Source organism: Mytilus trossulus, chromosome 3, assembly GCF_036588685.1.
Source record: "Mytilus trossulus isolate FHL-02 chromosome 3, PNRI_Mtr1.1.1.hap1, whole genome shotgun sequence".
NCBI lineage: Eukaryota > Metazoa > Mollusca > Bivalvia > Mytilida > Mytilidae > Mytilus > Mytilus trossulus.
The window spans coordinates 15,106,257-15,128,143 of record NC_086375.1 but is presented as its reverse complement, the minus strand read 5'-3'; the positions used below and the strand labels follow the sequence as shown (position 1 = coordinate 15,128,143).

At 32.5% G+C, this 21,887-nt stretch overlaps 1 protein-coding gene and 1 long non-coding RNA gene across 2 annotated transcripts; both read right to left on the bottom strand.

Moving 5' to 3' along the window:
• Positions 1-13,836: 13,836 nt before the first annotated feature.
• On the bottom strand, positions 13,837-18,270 carry LOC134710438 (uncharacterized). Its single transcript, XM_063570796.1, has 2 exons — positions 16,525-18,270; positions 13,837-13,887 (listed from the first exon to the last, which is right to left on the bottom strand). The coding sequence occupies exons 1-2, from the start codon at positions 18,268-18,270 to the stop codon at positions 13,837-13,839; spliced, it is 1,797 nt and encodes a 598-aa protein (XP_063426866.1).
• Positions 18,271-20,563: 2,293 nt separating this feature from the next.
• On the bottom strand, positions 20,564-21,574 carry LOC134709255 (uncharacterized). Its single transcript, XR_010105934.1, has 3 exons — positions 21,481-21,574; positions 21,024-21,132; positions 20,564-20,639 (listed from the first exon to the last, which is right to left on the bottom strand). It is a non-coding gene; the product is annotated as an uncharacterized LOC134709255 (long non-coding RNA).
• Between the last annotated feature and the right edge of the window lie 313 nt (positions 21,575-21,887).

The window sequence follows — 21,887 nt, the reverse complement described above, 5'->3', positions numbered from 1 at the left end:
AGCAATAACTCCTAAAGGGGTCAACTGACCATTTCGGTCATGTTGACTTATTTGTAAATCTAACTTTGCTGAACATTATTACTGTTTACAGTTTATCTCTATCTATAATAATATTCAAGATAATAACCAAAAACAGCAAAAATTCCTCAAAATTACCAATTCAGGGGCAGCAACCCAACAACAGGTTAACCGATTCATCTGAAAATTTCAGGGCAGATAGATCTTGACCTGATAAACATTTTTACCCCATGTCAGATTTCCTCTAAATGCTTTGGTTTTTGAGTTATAAGCCAAAAACTGCATTTTACCCCTATGTTCTATTTTTAGCCGTGGCGGCCATCTTGGTTGGATGACCGGGTCACGCCACACATTTTTTAAACTAGATACCCCAATGATGATTGTTGCCAAGTTTGGTTTGATTTGGCCCAGCAGTTTCAGAGGAGAAGATTTTTGTAAAAGCTAACGCCGGACGACGGACGCCGGACGCCAAGTGATGAGAAAAGCTCACTTGGCCCTTTGGGCCAGGTGAGCTAGAAAATAATACACACAACAACAATTGTTTTTTTTTATATAGCACACAGAAAATTAATTTAAACAGAAAAACAATCACACATACCACGAAATTCTTCAAACAATTCACCAAGGAAAAGAAAAATAAAACTTATCTGTTGTTATCTTCAAAATGTCTGATAATGAACAGTAAATTTTTCTAACTATTTTTATACAACTTCTATATATAGCTTTAAATCATCAACAATTAGAAAACAGAAAAATGTCAATAAATCTGTAACTGTTATTACCATTTTCAGATAAGACAGTAACCATATGGCTTAGTGAAATCAAAATGTATGTATATAATAAACCCTTTTTAAACAAAGAGAAATAACTCAATCACAAATATGAATACTTGTACCACATTTGGATAACAAAAAAGGGTGATAACTCAACAACGAGAAGAGCTAAAATCTAGAAAATCGAACTTTACCTTTATCTAGTCGCAGGACACAACATGCCTTAATTTGAAAACATTTTGTGAAAGGGTTTTAATGTGAATGTGAAAACACTGTTTGGCTACGCCCCCCCCCCCCCCCCCCCAATCTACCATCCCATGTCGTAAATCCTAAAATCAATAACCGATTTTACGTCAAAAATCCGGTTCAAAATGAACGAAAAACAAATATTTAACACGTACAACCAATGATTTACAGGTTACTGACTTTGGACACGCACATACATACAAAATGTTGCAATCAGCAGTTTATCAGTGTAAAATAATTATTTACTTTGTAAACAATAAATTTAACAAACTTAATCAATTGCAATTTTAATATTTGCTCTAAATATGCATGAATTATTTGCGACTGTACATCGCACATCGTAAATTTATAACAAGAATTCGTTTTTCTTCATATAATCTTTGTATTGAAACTTATTTACACAACTGCAATAAAGGAAGGGTATTAAACATAAACATTATCCGTCCGTATGTCCCAAAATTGGTAACCGTTCTCTAACAAATGATATGAAACTTATTCATAATGTTTATTTATACAAAATATAGATACCAATTTGAATTCGGGTAGCGTCACTGTTTCCATTCTACAGTAATGCCCCTTTATAAATGGAAAAATTGCTGAATTTATTTTTCCTTTCTCTAACTTTCGTTTGCCTCAAACAAATGTTATGAAACTAACAAACAATACTTATTACCACACAACTCAGATTAAGCAAACAATTCGGTAGTGTCACTTTATCGTTCCTGGGTATTGTTCTGCTATAATCTCAGTGTATATGCACACAGAGTTATCACCTGTGTCCCATGGACACAAATCCATTTTATCTTATCTGGTGCCTGTTTTCCCATTATTAAATGACGTAAACCTTTGAACGCATAAAATATTGAGGACATATTTGAGGACATATTTGAGCTCAAATATTTTGTGAAATGGACAAGTTTTTGGTCAAAAACAATTGTCTGACATGTTAAATTTTGGAGAGTACTGCATGTACTGTTTGTGTACATGTTGGTTAGTTTAACAGAGAACAATTAAGCGAGGTCAATGATACGTGGTATATATGTAGTGTACTATAATACAGTTAGAGGAGCATTTGCATATCTCATTTTGTTCTGACACAAACAAAATCTAGATAAGTTTATATGCTGAATCTGATTAGTTCAGTTTCAGGGTTACCAGTAATAGTGGTAATTCAACAGTATTTGGTGTGTTATTGTCAGAATAACAATATCTCATCCATGCATGGGGATCAGTTGGTCAACCTTTATAGTCATGGTTGTAATGACACTAAATATTGGTCATGTACAGCTTAAAATTAAAAGGTCAAATCTCAGAAACATAACAGGAGGACTACAATCAACACCATCTAAAAAAATACATGTATATGTACATAAACATGCATATTAATATTTCACAATGGTGGAAGAAGTTCTCCTCCTATCTTCTTTGTCATATTCCTTTCATATTCATTCAAATATATGCCACTTTCATATACACATCCAACACAAATTCCCAAGGTACTTAAAAGACGTCTCGGACGGACAGACGGACGCACGAACAGACGCACAGACCAGAAAACATAATGCCTATTAATAAGGCATAAAAAGCACAAATTTTAGGTTGTTTTAAAACTCACTTTTAAACATCTGTGTTTTCTCCTGAAAAAGACTTACTTTAAATGATCATTGACTGAAACATATATAATGGTATTGTAAGTAAGTGTCATTTTTTATTCCTTTCAACCGCCAGTCCTGTCCATATCTAAAAGAATTTGTATCAGTTTGTAGGAGTTAAGATCATATCATATATATCTGGCTTAAAACATAATATAGCTTGATAGAAACACTTTAAACATTTAAATAAAATCTTTTACTTATGATACTGGGAAGATCCTTACATTTGTTTAGGACAACCCCAAATAAGAAATTAACACCTCAAATGAACACAAAACGAATTATACAAATATAACATACTTGTAGCCTGGTTCTAGGATGCCATGCCGCACATTAGAATCACATCAAGCAGAAATGCACCTTATGAGATCCTCATCATATTTAGAGCTATTTTCTGTTATCTGAAAAAAAAAGTGTCGAACATTTTAATCGGAATTATTTGGCAATACATGCAATCTTCTTCTCATTTACGTAAATCTCTGCAGCTCTGGAGATCACTCAGCTTGCTGTGTTCCCTTAAAGGTTGAGGCTCATTGTTTAAAATGTAAATATATTTAAAAAGAAGTTATTTTAAATGTTGAAGGAAATTCCTGAATTGAAAGTTTGAAATGCACAAAATTTAATAACAGGAACGTACAAATTATTTACACGAAGCAGTGAATGTCATAGTATTTTGGTCAATCTGCAAATTTGATATCAATAGCATTTGTTTATCGAAATAAGATCTATGAATGGTTGGCACTGATTTTAAATTATTGTTTCTTTCACGACAGTCTTGAACATTTAAACTTAATTTAAATAGAAGACATTGCTATGTTAAGTGTTTGGTACAGGTTGGCTGTCACTGTGCACCACAGCTCAACATAACACGGGGGAAAGCCAGAGAACTCTCTATGTCACCAACACTGTCAAACATCCAAATATACTATCCACAATGATATGTGTCCACACTTGTATTATAAACAAATACAAATTCGTACTGTTCAAATCAACATGTAAATGTATTTTGCAAAGAGACAATTCACGCAGATGTCAATATTTTCACAACCACCAATGAGTTGTCATAAATCACGCATGTGGACAGTGGTATTAATTAACGGCCATTTTTAAAAAATCAAGCTGTGATTAAATCATTAATTTCCGCTCTATATAAGAAGATACAATAGTATTAAATTATGTTAACAAACAAATTGGTAACCAGATCTTGGGGGGGACGTGCCCTGTGCCCCAGGTAAATTCGCCACTGGCAAAGTTAAGAAAAAATATATTGGTGGAATTAGATATACTGATGATCCACGTTCATTCACAGAAAAAGAGATATAGAAACCCGGAAATATATCGATCGACCTATATCCGTGTTCAAAATGTAAAACGTTTTAAAAAAGATAGCTATGTCATTTCTTCATTTGAGTCGATTATTACAGATATTTAAAACTTACCAAATAAAGCAATAATACTGACGTCTTTTTGATTGAAAAGAATTGTGTTTTTAAATACTTTAGGTCGATATCAGTCTCCTCTAAGAGCAGGAAGTTTGGGCGGAAGAGGGACAATAAGGATGAATAAAAGTGATTTAAAACTTAACTGACTGCTATCAGGATTAAAATCTGATGTATTTTATAAGAGTTTGTTGAGCAATTATTGATATCTCATTATTATCCTGTGCATTACGTTTGTGCGCATTACCATAAAAATTGCGCGCTTAAAGCATTGCGTTTGTGTGCAGCTTTTGTTAACATTTCTTGAACACATTTGGTCGACAGGTTTACTCTTCAAACTTTCCATTTGTATGTGACAACATTACAGAGGGGGGCAAGGGGGTCCACATAACAGCAAAACAGCAAATTGATTTGGCTTATAACAGATAACAAGGAATTAAAATGGACAAAAACAGATAACAGTAAATGAAATATTCAAATAAGTCGGGTCCTTGACAAATCCAGTATTTCTTATTACGGGTATAATCCTTTGTAATGAAGTCCATTTTCTGTGATTTATTTTTAGAATTATGTATCTAGATATGTATTTGGTATACTCGTGTCCGTCCGTCGTCAACATGCCGGACATTAACTGAAACACTCTTTAATCGTTTTACATAAAACTTTTTTATCTATTGACGTGAGCTCCCTATCGTTTTTTTAAATTTTAGATTTTAAGTTTCTGAGTAATGGGGTTTTATTCAATAAAAATGGTTGGTTTTTTTCAGCTTACTGATAATTTTTCAAAAATCCTTTCACAAATTTGCAAGGAATTTTGATGAATTGTTTATATCTATTGCCATGAACTCCCTTTCAATTTTTATAAATTTTACATTTTACATTTCTGAGTTAAGGGGTTTTATTTATTAAAAAGGGGGATTGTCTAGTTTTCGGATATTAACACAAAAACGTTTTTAGCAGTTCTCAGAAAACTCTGCTGAATTGTTTATATCTATTGTTGTAAGCGCCCTTTCGATTTTTATCCATTTTCGTTTTTATGTTATTCAGTTAGGGGTTTATTCATTAAAAAGATAGTATTTTCCAGTTTTCGGACAATAACTCAAAAAACATTTCAGCAGTTCTCGTGAAACTTTGATGTTTTGTTTATATACAGTTATGTGCAGCTTGGGAACCCAGTACATGGTGGGAACTGTCATTGTACAATATGTATTTGGTTCTGCTTTGAAAAGAGCTGAGTCTATACCATATAATATGAAGGGTTAACTGGTTGTAAGGACCTAGTCCTTAATTGAGATCCTTGTCCGATATTCCTGGCCATATGTTTTCCTTTTTGTCATAAAAAGAATTGTTCTAATTTAATATGCTCGTACGGGAAACAAGGAACATTATCCTCATACAAAAAAATAAGATAATTCTAAATAAATTTTCCAAAATAAATGGAATGTATAACAAAGTATAATCATAAGATGTACTGGAATATTGTCCTGGACCTCACTTCTGTGATGGGTATATGTTTATGGAATCCTTCTCCGAATATCCGATTATGGGACCAACATATAAGTAGTGGTATACTCCAATGTCTAATGATCTTCAATTTCTACCGAATTTTGGCTGTCAAAAAATGCTAACATAATTCCAATTTTCAATAACAGTTAACAGCAAATACATTATTACAATAACAGATAACAAAAAACTAAAAGCCCAATAACAGCTAACAAAGAATAAGACAATAACATCTAATAGAAAATATATTTTCAGAATATCAGATAACAAAGAATTAAAATGCCCCATAACAGCATAACAGCTAAACCCCTTGCCACCCTCATTACAGCAACGCCTGCATGTCTTCAATACTAAAGAAAGAGACTATTTTATTGAGCCTTAATTCCTCTGACACCATACAAAGTCCGAAATATTTATGATATGACGTGAACATGTAGTGTTTTGTACTTCTTAAATTTGTCTTTGACTGCGCAGTCGCCAGATTTAAAAACTCTTTGTTTCAACACTTGCCCAATTGTAACGCAATTTCGAGGCAACTTCTAGTGGAGTATGTATCTCCAAGTTGATTCAATATCCATAGCTTGCATTTACCTTTTCAATTTCCTTGGTAGTTAGTTACTGCTCACAGTAAAGCTACTAAATAAAGGCACCACAGTTATAGTGGTAAATCTATTTATTAAATAAATTAAACAAACAAACGCCAAAGTACATAGAAACGGACTGTTTAATAACAACTGCCATAATACTGACTTGGATGGGAAATTTTAAGAAAAATGATGGGTTGAACTTGGTTTTAAACCAGAGTTTAAAATGAGAAGTCGGTATTTTAAGTCAGACTTAGTACTTAGTTTGAACATGTTTAAGAACCTACTTCCATTTGGCTATACCAAAAACAAATGCTAACAATAGCAACGAGTTAGCTTTAAATTTGTTTTATTGATATATTTTAATCGTTTATAATCAGTGTAAATTTAAATCATCAAAAATTTGATGGACGCCATTACAAGTTGGTTGACAGTAAAGGAATGTCTTACTCGCCAGATGACGGATAAGTTCCAATCGACGTAACCAAAATACCGTCATGTGATTATTCTCTGTATTGAATGTCATTAATTTATCGAATAAGGCTGTACTGAGTTAGGAATTACATTAACCAGGAGACAGGTATCACACATGGAACATAATCTACTTGCACGTCGATAGACCCTGAGTTCACCAATTACATTTTGGGTGGGTTTGTATTAATAGTTACATGGTGTGTTAGTCACCTATATATAGGGTCAGTAAATTCATCAACCCCATATATATACCGCATTAGGTCACTTGCATACCGTGTAACAAATTTATCTTACCGACTATCTTCACATGTGTTTGCATTTCCTATCATGATTTTCTTGATAAAGGGTTACTGCTCACAAGGAAGCTATTAAACCAAGAGTTCCAAATGGTGAAGTTGAAATCATCCCTTCGTAACTTTTGCAGACGCCATCACGAGTTGGTTGACCGTTATGGAATAACCGTTTTACAAATGATATCGGATATGTTCCTTACGTCGTAACTACAATACCCTTCCCTTTCATGAATTTGACCTACCGAATTAGACTATTTACCGGATTTGTAATCACAAAAACAACACGACGGGTGCCGCATGTGGAGCAGGATCTGCTTACCCTTCCGGAGCACCTGAGATCACCCCTAGTTTTTTGTGGGGTTCGTGTTGTTTATTCTTAAGTTTTCTATGTTGTGTCATGTGTACTATTGTTTTTCTGTTTGTCTTTTTCATTTTTAGCCATGGCGTTGTCAGTTTGTTTTAGATTTATGAGTTTGACTGTCCCTTTGATATCTTTCGTCTCTCTTTTATTTAGACTAGCGGTCTGTCAAAGGGATTTTAAAGACTTCGGTACTTAGTTTGAACATTTTTAAGAACCTACTTCAATTTGGCTATATAAAAAACAAATGCAAACAATAACAACGTGTTAGCTTCAAATTTGTTTTATTGATATATTTCAATCGCTTATAATCAGTTTCTTCGTCTGTTTAAACCGTTCATATGCCATTTTTGTTTTGAAAGGGACGTAACTCCTTACTAACCCAATATGGTTGCTAACCCTATATGGTAACTAACCATGTATTTTTTTATGACACCCTATATGAAATAAATATAGTCACCACGTGTAGTCGATTAACCAATCATATCCCTATATCGAAGGTAAGATAATACTCAATATGTACTTTTATATGCTGTATTTTGTATACTGTTGCTTGTCTATTTCATTTTGTTTGTCCTGGCTCTAACGGCTCGTTTTCTTATTATGAGTTGGAAAGTCCCTTTGATATCTCACGTCTCTTTATGTGATAAAAGTGTCTAAATGTATCATGATTATCAATTGGTTATATTGTAGTGTTATTTACTGGCTTTTTCCGTATTGGCCCTGTTATAGATTCGAGGGTATCTGTAATTGACTCGAGACTCGAAGAGTCGAGGGCCAATACAGCTGATCAAGAATCTATAACAGGGCCAGTGGACAAAATACAGAATATCTTTTCTAAACTTGAGAGAACTTGTCTGTTCGCATATTATATTACACGTCCATGGATTTTGTCAACATTGTTAGATGTAATATCTGATTTCTCGTCCAAGTAATGGGTACATCAACTTTGAATATTTCTTAAACACCCGTTAGATTGACCATTTTCGTTTATTATCAAACAACAATCTAACTGACAAACGTCGACCGTCGAAACAGAATTGCGTCCATACGGAAACAATTGCATGACGTTATTCATTGAACATTACGCTTCCTTTGTGACGTTTTCCGTTGAAATTATAAATCAAGGGCCTATCCCTTGGTACTCAACGGAAGCTTACCCACAGGCACTTGTTTCTATCCATAGGAAGGTCGACTATCCATATAAATTCTATTTATATGGATAATCGACCTTCCTATGGATAGAAACACGTGCCTGTGAGTTTACCCCAAAAAACCGTAGCGCTCTAAGGGTTATGTTTACTGTAACTGTGATGCGATTGTTTTTGTCTGCAACTTAACGTTTTTAAAGTAAAATGATTTCAAAGGGACAACCAGTCTCCAACCATGAATCAAAGAAACATAGATAAACCATGAACAAAAATGACCAACAGACGAACAATAGATCACAAAACACAGCACAGCATAATAACGATCACTACCTGAAACAGCAAATGATCATATGAGGTCAGGAAGGGTATTCAACCATTAGACCGTTGGTTTTCCCGTTTAATGGTTTTACACTAGTATTTAGTTGGGCTCTTTATAGCTTTTTGTTCGGTGTGAGCCAAGGCTCCATGTTGAAAGCCGTACATTGACCTATAATTGTTTACGCTTATAAATTGTCATTTGGATAGAGAGTTGTCTCATTAGCACTCACACCACATCTCCCTATATATATTGTCATTTATTTAACAACACAACTGCTTAATAATGTTTTGCATACACAATGACCTGCATTCGTATTTCTAAAGCTGATGTTGAAAACACTTTTAAACCATCTTTCATTCGAAAAGTTAACGAGGTTAAACTTCTAAACAATTTGACATGTATAACGTGTTTTCAAATAAAAGTAAAATGCAGTCGTATTATATTTAGTTCTTAAACATTACGTAGAAGACAACCAAGTGTTTCTACACGATGGTTCCTTATTTCAATGTTGCCTACGAAGTAGTCGCAAAGTCATGTGCTCCCTTGACACCATTTGCGAGTATGCATGGTCTTGAGGAAACTATGATAGTCTGGCGGAAGTGGACGACAAATGACTGTCCCATGTTAAAGGGAAAGCCATATCTCTTGCACGTAAAAGACAGCCTTGTAGTTTTCGAAAAACAGTAGACTAATGCCGCTACAAGTCAGCACTCGCACTCGCAAAGAAGAAAGGGATTACTTTAAGTTGCACAACTTGTTTCCCAATACACTATAAATAAATATGTTTAAACTAAACATGACTTTAAAAGGTATATAAGCATTAAAAAAAACATTTGCTGTCAAATTCATGTACATGTAAAGAACTCAAAACTGATAAATGTACGAACTAAAAGTTTGAAAAGATATTTTGAAGGACTATTTCGATCTACACCAAAAGCTATACTGCAGTAATGATGATCCCGATTGTCCAAAAAAAGGTGGTATGTACAATTTCAGCATAAAAACGTAGTATGTACAATTTCAACATAAAAACGTCTGATCTTTTTTATATCATCCGCTGCAGCGGAGGTAGCATTACTAGTTAGCGTCTGTCCTTGAGTACGTACATGTACCTCCCAACAATTAGTTTCCATTTTTTTATATTTTGCCTCAACCAAATTTTATGAAACCTATACACAATGCTTTTGAATACCATAAAACGCAGATCTGCAAATTGGGGTGGCGTCACTAATACCGTTCTTAAGTAATGAGTAATGACTATTTATAACGTTTTATGCAAGCTGGTGTATTATCTGTGTCCCATAGTACTATCTACTAGTACTTGGTTCGATTCAGTAGCTCACAGAAGGTCTGAGTATAATTTTACATTTAAAATATTTATAAGTGCATTGAAATAAAGCAGTTGGATTATTTGGCAAGGTGGTTATAATTAAAGCTCAGATAAGACAGGTTATAACTGTGACGGAGCTTGAAGAGAGCGTAGAAGACAAACAAAGAGGGTAGACAGTAAAGGATGCTGAGAGATCTAAGGATGCAGTGGCTGTGTGGGCAGTATAAATTGCAATCACAAAAATACTGAACTTCGAGAACAATTCAAAAAGGAAAGTACCAAATTAAATGGCAAAGTCAATAATATAAGAGAACTGCAGGAGCTGAACAAAGAGGACCCATATGGTTATAAAAACTTCTTAAAAGTAAAGTAGAACATTGATTTGTTACTGAAGTTTTACTGCTCTTTCCTTCAAAATGAGAGTTATCACTGTATCAGTACTGTTGTTAGATAGCAATATACATAAATGTAACCATCCCATTTTCCTTGCTTTCTTACAAATTAATATTTCATGTACTGTTTGTATCATATATGTACATATGTAGGTAATCAGTATTTTCCATAGATCTGGTACCCAGTAATTGAATGGGTGAAGATATTTCTTGTTGGTGTATCCATGGCAACAACCTGCTTTATTTTACTAATAATATTGCAAAAAGAGGGTAAGAATGTCACATATTTTACCACAATGTCCCTAAAATTAGACTTCCAATTCACTAGAGGATACCTTTTCTGAAACTGTTTACATATATATCTTCTACGAAATCAAATAAAATGCATTTGCCTTTCGTCGCATTTTTTCTCTAAAATTGCGTCAATATGAGTATGAAAAGGTGTTTGTAAACAATCGATCGCATACGGTGACATGTTAATTTTGTGTCATTTAGTGTGGAGAGTTGTCTCATTGGCAATTATACCACAAAAAGTCCATTAAACATGTAAAATATTATATAAATGTTCTTAAAAACTAAATGTGAAGGCTAAATTAGTCATCAGCTGTCTAATGATAATTTTTAATGCACAATTACTTTCATATATGACAAATCTGCTGGGACCAAAATGCAGGATCTATTTCCCTTCCGGAACACCTGAGATCATCACAGGCTTCAATGGGTTTCATGTTGATAAGCTTTCAGGTTTTCTATGTTGTTTTATGTAGGTTGCTGCTTATCTTCTCGTCGGCTTTCGTTTTTCGCTATGGCTGTGTTGGTTTGTTTTCGACCTTGGGTTTGATTGTTCCTTTGGTATCTTTGGTCACTCTTTTAAAATTTAACACCCCCTTGCAAAAGTACAGATGCGTACTGTACACGGAGGAATTTATGTAAAGCTAAAAATAAATAGTGACAATATAGTTTTGCAGAAGCAAAGATATGAGAGTTAATCAGAGCTGCACACATTTTTAGTGAATCGTGTGACATGTCAAAAACTCTCGGGTAAGAAGTCAAATCGATGACGCCCAATGTAGACCACCTCGACGATTGTGTCAGACCAATCTACCGATTGCTTAATTTGTCTTGATCGAGTTGGTCTGATCGGCAGTGTGAACCTAACTTCAGTATTTATCTTCAAGTTATATATATTGTATTAAGTAAAATCACAAAAATACTGAACTCCGAAGAAAATCATAACGGAATGTCCCTAATCAAGTGACAAAAAAGGGAACATTGGTATCCCGGGCGTCGTCTCAGCCAGTTTGCTCTTGGAATTATTTTGTCTCATCATGCATTAAGCTACAAAGCTACTGATTCCCTCGGGAAAAAATCTACCGGCAGTCAAGTTTCTTCTGGGAAGAGACTCAACGTCCACTTGGTTGTAGTTAAAAGTAAAGTCACAAAAATACTGAACTCCGAGAAAAATTAAAAACGAATAGTCCCTAATCAAGTGGCCAAAAGAGGACCATGATTACACGGGCGATGTTCCAGCCGGTTTGTTCTTTGTATTATTTGTCAGTGTCCATCACCAAGTCCGATACAATCATGTATCAAGAATGTTACAAAATATGAAGTCCCTAAAATGCAGCTACATGTATGTTCATTGGATGTGCAATTCCTTCTCGAGTTTTGAATAGTTTTATTGAAGTTGTTTGTATGTTTTTATTATCTTCAATCATTTTGTCAATGGAAAAGTTGAGCAAATTCTTGAATCTGCCTGTTTTTGTATTTGTTTTTCTTTTTTAAGAACACATTTTGTACATTGTGTTTAATAAGAAGTTAGTTATACCTCTGCCATAGTCCGGAAACCATGTTTGTAGTGATCTTATTAGTGAATTGTATTGATATGTTCTTGACAACATCTCAACTTTTGATACATGTACTGTAATAACAGGCTGATTACTGAACTATGTCCACCGGTTAAAAACATCGGTGAGTTGTCTACACACTAATAAAACACAGATTATAATATCATTTGATTTTAATGAACCCTTAAAAATTTGAAAATCATTTACAAGTCATGTTATAATTATAGTATCAATATAAACAGCACTCCAAGAAAATTGAAAAATTTCTATAAAGTATCAATTTGAATCAATATGTTCATGCTGCCTGCAATTATTCAATGCATTAAGTGGATTTTCTTTAAAAAGAAAATTGTAACAAGTTCCATACATTTTGAAAAAATCTTTAAAAAAAAAGTGTGAATAAGGTTTAAATTATCAAACACAAGCATGGTGTGCATAGGAGTACTTAAGATAGTGAAATTAACATTAAAAAATAAGCTGCATACACTTACACTAACATATATAGACAGGTATAAATTTAAGATGGCGCCCTAAATAGAACAGTAGAAGTATTCATAACAAATGAGCAAATTCGTAAATAAACAAAACAATAATGGAACATTTAACATAATTGACCAATAGGGTAAAAGCAACTTACTACTTATATAGTATCATACAATATATTTTTTCTAAGCATCTCTGAGGCAATAGAGTATTTTCTAAATGTAAACAATAAATTAGTTATTAATGTGAGCAATTGGTTATAATTTCCGCTCTATTTTCAAACAAAGTTTGCAACATACAACTTAATTATCATTTTATCTTTATCCCTCAATATTCAAATTAATCTATTATCAGAAGAATAATCAGATAAATTTTAAAACTTTTGCAACAAAAATAAATAATCATTTTCTCATTATTTAGCCAAGGACACTGAAATACAAAGTGAAACTCGTCTTCAATGAAGAAAATATAAAAAAAAACCATTTAGCTTATCAACATGATCACAACGGGAGTGGACAAAACTCTCTATCTTAAAAATTGCAGGTAAAATCAATTTTCAAAAATAGAGACATACATAGTAAATAAGATTTCAAATTAAAATTTACATTATTATGCTGTCCATGGTAGACGGATGAAAATATATATATTTTAGTTAATATTGTGTCAATTAAATCAATTTTTAATCATGAAATATACATATATACAAAACTAGGTAGTGGAACATATATATCAAGGTTATAATGGAAAAAGACAAGTTATTTCATTAGTATTCAAATAAGACTATTAAGTTGAAAGGCAAATCTATTTTCCATGCATTATGCTTAAATAGTTAGCCCTTTAATTAAACCTATTTTTGAAAAGTTAAAGTCAAAATAGTAAAAGAAACGAAATGAATGTTGACTGTCAGTATTTATCACAGACAAGGTATGTGTACAAATTCTGAACCAAAAACAACAAAAAAAGTACATCATTGATCAAGATAAGAATGCATCTATGTGAGCAAGAGCTTTCTTCACATCAGTACACTTATAAAAATATGGAGATGTGGTAAAATTTCTTTATTCATATTACAATTCAGACCAAAGGCTAGTCTGATGAAGACTACTCGGACAAATTCAAAAGACATAGTTGACCAGTTTGAAGAACACTTAAAAAGACATTTTGTATCAGTTCGAAAATGAATTCGAAGCAGTCAGAGGGACGAGTCAGTACATCTTTTGACAAAAGTTTATATAAATATAAGAAGATGTAGTATGAGTGCTGATAAGACAACTCTCCATCTAAGTAACGCTATGCATTTAACAATTTGAAAAACATTTAAAGAACTACAATCGGATACACTGCAACTTTTCCAGATACAAAATAGGTACAGGTATGACAAAGTAACGCTTTGTCCGAGAAGAATATGTAAAAAAACCAAAACTAACTGACATTTATTTCGTCATTTTATGATTTAGTTAGAAGCTAAAATAACAAATATATCGATCCCCGTGGAAAATTTTAAACGGAAAGTCTCTGATGAAAGGGCAAAATCAAAAGCTCAAATACATCAAACGAATGGAAAACAATGTCGTATTCCTGACTTGTTACAGGCCTTTTCTTTTAGAGAAAATGATTGATTAAACCTTTCACTTATATGACAGGTGCACACAATAGCTAACATTGCCCATGTGAAATTTTAAAATAGTTTCTATAAACATTGAACAACAAAACAATTTGTGACGTATACAATTTTCTGACGTCAGACACGCGAATCAATGAATGAGTTTGTAGATAAATGTTTTTGTGTTCTGTTAAATTGTTCCTTTTAGAATTGTTACACGATGATGACTGCTGTATATTTACCATATTTTGACTATTTTATTTATTATGTCTGTTTAGTTTACGCATCATAGTAATCAGAACGGAAATTGATGAGACTGTCAACAAAGTGAGAGGTTTAGCGCTATAAAACAAGGTTTAATCGACAATTTCCTCATTTTGAAAATGTCTGTACCCAGTCAGGAATATGACAGTTCTTGTCCGTTCGTTTTTGATGTGTTTTGTAATTTGATTTTGCCATGTGATTATGGACTTTCCGATTTGATTTTCCGCTGAGTTCCGTACTTTTGTGATTTTATTTTTTGCATGACTACATGTACGATAAGTGAACAGTACAAACAGAAAAGATATCAAAAAGGGCACAAAAGATTAATCACCATGAAAACACGGAAATATATTAACCAATATGATAAAAGCAGTTAACATAGTGTTTCTATCTTAATCACCACGAAAACAAAGCAAAAATGTCAACAGCAGTCAATTTTGTGTTATAATCTTAATCTCTATATAAACAAGCAAATATGTCAACGCCAGTCAAATTTTTGTTATTGTCTTAATCGTTATATAAAAAGAAAACATTACGCTAATTAGAATAACAACAAATGTATTCGAATGTTATTTAATTTGCTATTTTCCAAATACATTTCAAAATTAATAACAGAATGAAGGACATCGAGTTACATACATGTTGTTTTTTCTTTCTCAAAACTGTTTTGACTTAAATCTAAATGTTTTCTTGGATTAATTCATGAATGAAGAAATTCAGTGATATTCGATCAATCATTAACCATCACACACATTCCGGTGTCGTGACTTCAGATAGTCACGTCTTTTTCGAGTACATCTCAAAATTTGCAATGAAATTGAAATAAAAAAAACTTTTGTAGTGGAGTGTCAATTGGCCTTTAATTTGATAACTTATAGTTTCCTTTTGTTGTGAAATTGACTATGTCAGTTGATCCAATTCAGGAACGCGATCATGATTAAATACCAATAGATAAAAATTCCCAATAGAAAAGGAAACTATATGTTTGCTTACATAAAAAGGAATTTTTACGAAATTTATAAATTAATAAACAGTGTACCAAACAAAAGTTACAAACTGCATTTAACCAAAAATTCATACAAAATAAAGACATGAGGCCTATGCCTGACAAGTCTATAAATCCCGATTCCACTGCAAGTGTACCACTATAATTTGTGCTATTTGTGTCAGTACGACACTGTATCGAAAAATCTAAATATTTTTTGTAAGTTATAGTTTTAGCTAAACCTGTACATGAGATATTTGCAAAACTACTAGTGAGTTCTGTACAATTTAAAGCTGTTATTTCAAGTGTATTTAAATCGTGCCTTGTAAAAATATTTGACCCGTATTGGAAACAAAAACGTATGGCTGAAATACTAATGCAGAATGAAAGTACTATGAAAAACGCCGTGAGGAACGTTTTAAGATTATCTACTATAGCCCAGTGCATTATCAACTTACATAGAAATACAACGAGAATCGATTTATACATAAGATCGTACTCAAACGGAATGTATACAAATATACCAAATATTATGAAAGAACCACATACTATTAATTCAAAAATCAAAACCACACGCCAAAAGAAAACTGAAAACCTCATAAATGACAATGCTAACAAAAAAGGTATAGTAATTAAAATGACATATATGCCTCTCGACAGCTGTACTAATTTTATATTATAAGATTCTGCTACTTGTCCAACGATAAAACATTCATTTGTAAATTCCTTTACAATAAATGAGGAAAGAAACATGTATATTGCTACGCCCAAAGACAGTCCCATTAGGAAGAACATGACTAATGCATTTACTATATAATACTTCTCGATGAATTTTCTATCGCTTATATATTCAACTGTATCAAAACTGCTTTGAATTAATCCATTGGCTGAAACGCCATAGTCATTACATAAATAAGGGTTAGCCCCATTCTCTAGCAATGTTTCTATACATCTATGGCTTTCCTCTTTTAAAATTCTTCTCTTTATAAGAGAGTGTAAGGGTGTGTTACCCTCTTTGTCTGGCATGTTTACAAAGTCACGACAAACATCCCTCAAAGCAGTATGTATAGCGATATTAAAACACGTGGTCCTGAAAGCTAATATCGGTGTTTTATTATATTGTCTTCCATTCTCTGGGAATCGATTATTCTCAAGTGAACACTGTCGCCAAGAGCTATGCGTTAGCAATACTTTTGTTATACTTTCACTCGATATGTAATGTAAAGGTGTTCTATCGAAATCATCACGAATTTTTACCTCAGCTTTATTACGTAGCAGAACAGATAATATATCGATATTATTGTTTATAACTGCTAGATGGACAGCGGTTAGTCCGTTATTGTCAGCTATGCTTACTTTTAATTGGTGAACTTGCTTAAATTCAAAATATGAAATATCGTTTTGTGTCAATTCTTCATGGAATAAAACCTGTACAGCTTGTAAATTTTTTAATAATACAGCGTAATGTAGGACTGTCCACCCGCTCTTTGTTTTACAATCAATATCCTCTAACCGAAGTTTTGATCTCAAACTTTCTAAGTCGTTACGTTGGACTGCTTTATGAAGCTCTGTCTGGTTCTTGTCATATTCAAGGATCAAACTAGTTAATTCGGGTTTATTTGAAGCTACCAACATTGGTATATTCATTGTGAACCGTCTTCTTAAGTTTACGTGTGCCCCATTTTCCATTAGTAAGCGTACCATTTTACAACAACCTGACTTAACGGCTATATACAAAGGGGTTTCCCCAAATTGGGAAAAGCAGTTAACATCTGCACCAGAACTAATTAATTCTTCTACAATATGAAAGCTACCACCCAGAACAGCTAGAGGAAAAAAGGACTTTACTAAGTGTTGGTTAAAATAATCTCTACCCAGAATCCATTCACGTTCTAAGTTTGTCATCTTGTTCCATGCATACTGAAAGAATTCATGGCGACCGAAGGCTACAATCCAATAAATAAGGGTTCGTCTGCCATAGATTGCCTGTATAACTCGACTAATGGCATCTCTGTTTCCTTTTAATTCATCATTGGATAAAATATCTAGGGCTTTTTTATAAACAGACTGACTGCTCTGTCTCCCCTTGGAACTATTCTTAATTAAAAAAGTAAGATTTGATTTTAGTGTGCAATGTTTATTATCAACCGTGATTCCAAATAAACGGACGAAGTTTCTATTTTCAAAAAGGTCGCTCATCAACAAACTTGAAAATCTCCCATTTGACAATTCATCACCCAATCTATTAAATAACGGTTCAAGATAGTTCTCATTCAATTCATCTTCCTTAATAATCACCATATTTTCACCAATAATTTCAGGACTGTTTTCATTAGAATGAACTCTTATACGATCTCTAATAAACAAGATGTCACATTCGGATAACATTGCTCTGGGATCAAACGTATAGAAATGGCAACCGACAGTTTCTTCTAGAGCATCGTGAATAAACCTGAAATTGTAACGGTCCCTAGTGAAATAAGATCCTATAGCAGAGCAAGCGCTATCCTCGAGTTCTTTTTTAGACACGTTGCTTTCAAGTCTGCAAGTTTGCATTATTCTGTTTATTTTTTTGTCACATTTTTTGGAATATATGTCAAATATAATGCTACTTAATGAACCATTATACAACATACATATTACTAAAACGCAATAAAGCTTTCTATTTTCAATACACATTTTATCAAGTTCCTCCCTGAACAGTAATAATGGTTGCCTAAAGAATGCAATTTTTTTTCTGAATCTTTCTTCAGAATTTGAAACTAATTTGCAAAGAAGAGGAAATGCATAGTTATTTTCACACATTTTCTCAATCTCCTTGGTTTTAATTTCATTTTCTAAGTTACTTCTTCTGAGGTGTTTCACCAATATTTTCTGTTTTTCGACTTTTGAAAGACTATTAGACTCGTGCTCTAAATTGATGACAACTTTGTTTAAAATTGTAGATGCATTTTTAAATCTTTTATTGAGTGCTATTTGTAATCTCAGTGAACACAATATTTTGGTTGACACTACTTCTGTCTCCAAGCAGCTTATCAGCTTTTCGTTTTTTCTTTCCCATTCTTCCAACAGGGTCGGACTCAAATCATATTTACCAAGGACATCATCAATAAGAAATATTTGTTTCTTATTTGTTTTGTATTTGATTATATCATCTGGGGACTCTACTGGAACAATTTCAAATCCCTCCGTTTTAAGTTTTAATGCAATATGTCGGATGGTTGCTGTCTTTCCTAAAACTGAATTTGATGTTACCAAAATACAGTTATAATTCTTTAGTTTATTCTGAACAAGTTCTGATCCGTTTGTCTCATAAAAAATTTCGTCATCTTTGATCCATGTTTTTACCAAATTTTCAATCGCATCTGTAAAGATTCATAATATAAATAAGCAGTGACATTATCAGTGGCATATAGAACAGAACGAGGATTATTAAGGTTGTAAACTATCGGATACAATAAAATAAAAATCCTGAATATTAAGGTATGATCAGTGTCATTTTTGGTCCCATCTTTAAATAACTTCTTTTTCGTCTCATTAGAAGTCTATGCATAGAAACCTAAAAAAGTATGGAACATTTTAAAAGGTTAATTGCAAAGTAACCGGTTTCTTGCAATTCGCTTAAATATCAAACTTATATTAATTTTCTCTTTGCAAAGAAATATGAATCAATAAAAATGTTTGAACACTCCAATATATATTTCAAGCGACAACCTAGGAACCACAACGTTGCCTAGAAACCACACGAAAGGACTTTTGTAAACCTATTATATTTCAAACAGAAAGAAAATGGATAAAATATCATTACTTACCTTGTTTGTTTCGGAATGATTTAATTTTGTATCAACAACAAGAGTTTTCCTTAATGATAACTAAAAATAATTAGTTGAAAATAAACAACCAAGGCATACTGCAAAAAGAATTTGAATATCAATTACCATGATCTGTTACACGCATTCCAAGTCTTCGATTCCAGAACGTATCATAGGAGGCCGGGGTGATAGAACCTTTTTTGAACGATCAATACATTTAAATGGGACATATGGTTGGAAACGGCATTTCATAATAAGGTTAAAACTGAGTTATTATATATGTCGAATATGTGGAAATCCCCCCTTTTTTGTGAATTTATATAAAGTCCAATAAATGATCCAGACGTAAAATCTGAAGTTCATAAAAATTTTGAAGGGACCTTACATCAGTAGATTTATATATAAACACTCTCACAAAGTTTCATAGGAATTAATGAAAGTGTTTTGAGCTATAGTCTGAAAACTGCAACCCCACTTTTTTTTTTATCCAAAATATTATATCTGAAATTTCTAAAAATCGAGATGGAGCTTACATAGATATTTATTTATAAACAGTTCACCAAAGTTCATTGTGAAATGGTGACAGCAGATTATAGTTATTGTACCACCTGATGATACCAGACAGACGATCAGACAACGGTATATCATAATTAGTTTAGTCTTAAAACACACTAGTATAAAAATGTATACTACTGAAATCTTCAATCACGCAATTTAATAATAACAGTTTGTGTGATCTTTGGATGAGAGTTAAAAGTACAACTATCAATAAAACTGTTAAATTTGGGTAAATTATCACTTGTTTTCTATCTTCTTCATTTGGTTTCCGCCCCCTGTAATTGAGGGGTAACATAGGGTAGGTCCCACTTTCATCTCCCTTACTTTTTTTGTGAAGCATATATTTTTTCTATTTTACTACCCTCGTCACCTGGTTCCCGCCCGACTCCAAATTCCCTCTAACCTTTCTCCAACTCATTCCCAAGCCTCGATTCAAGAATCCTGTCCACATCAGTGGCGGATTAGGGAGTGGAAGTGTAACGGGGTATTTTCTGGTCAAATACAACGAAAACTATTCTAGGGTTCTGTTCTTTTAATACACAAATATTTAAGACCCTACAACATATAATAACAAATAATAAATATTCACATGACAAGACAGTACATATAACATATGGGCAAAGGGGAATAACTACAATTCATATTTATTCCTTTAGATATCTATATACTGAAATAAGTCCTAAAAGCACTCAAATCTAACTCTTTGGTTAACTTTCCAATACATTATTCATATGTATCTCATAATAATTAATAATTATATACATCTCAAATCTATAAATGAGTTGTCCATTTTATAAATATATTTGTATACAAAGTATACAAATTCTGACCAACATAAAGATATTACATAAACTACACTTCACATAAACAGACAATTACTTGAATAAAACATAGACAGTACAGACATTACAAATAAACAACATAGAACACAATGCTTACCATGTATATGGTACAAAGGTGAGTGTACTAGCTGGAATATCACAGTGCTGTGTACATTAAAATCTGAGCACTACTCATTTGACAACTTGATAAGGTATCAATCCATATCCTGAATAAATACAAATATAACATTCATAAGTCCAGTGGCAGGACTATTTTACCAATTAAATAAAATATACAACTACATCTAAAATATGTAGTTTCAGAGTTCTGTATTATTCAAATAACAAATTTATCTGTCTTTCACTTTTTATTGTAACTTTATAATATTTAAAGTACTAGAATGTTTTATATTAAAATGTTTAATATGACTCTGTGTTTTTATAAAATGATTTAATCTTTTACTCTTTCATACTCCAAATATTCCTCCATTCAATACATACAATCAATCCTTTCACAAAGTATTAAAATGACATACTATTAGTTTGTTAATTAGAAATAAGGTTAATCAACTGACCTGAATATAAGAATATTGAGAATCCAAGAATTATAATACAAATATCATCAATGTCAGAATTGAATATAACAAGCAGGTAATTTTCACTACATTCCAATATAAATAAATTTTGTGTATTTACTGTCTTCTGATTGGTTAAAATTATTAGTTTTATTTTCAATGTTATCAATTTTGATGGTGACACGCCCACTCTGACGTTGTGTATTCATACGCCAACAAGTGTGTACGTTGTTATTGTCAAGATAAATAATATAAAAAAGTTCTTTGAGTATTATTTTTGATAAAAATTTATTTATAATGAATGGCAATAATTTATTTTGATTTTATTGAACCATAAAACTAATTTTTGACTCTTCACATTTTACATAATCCGCTTCGCGGATTATTCAATGTGAAGAGTCAAAAAT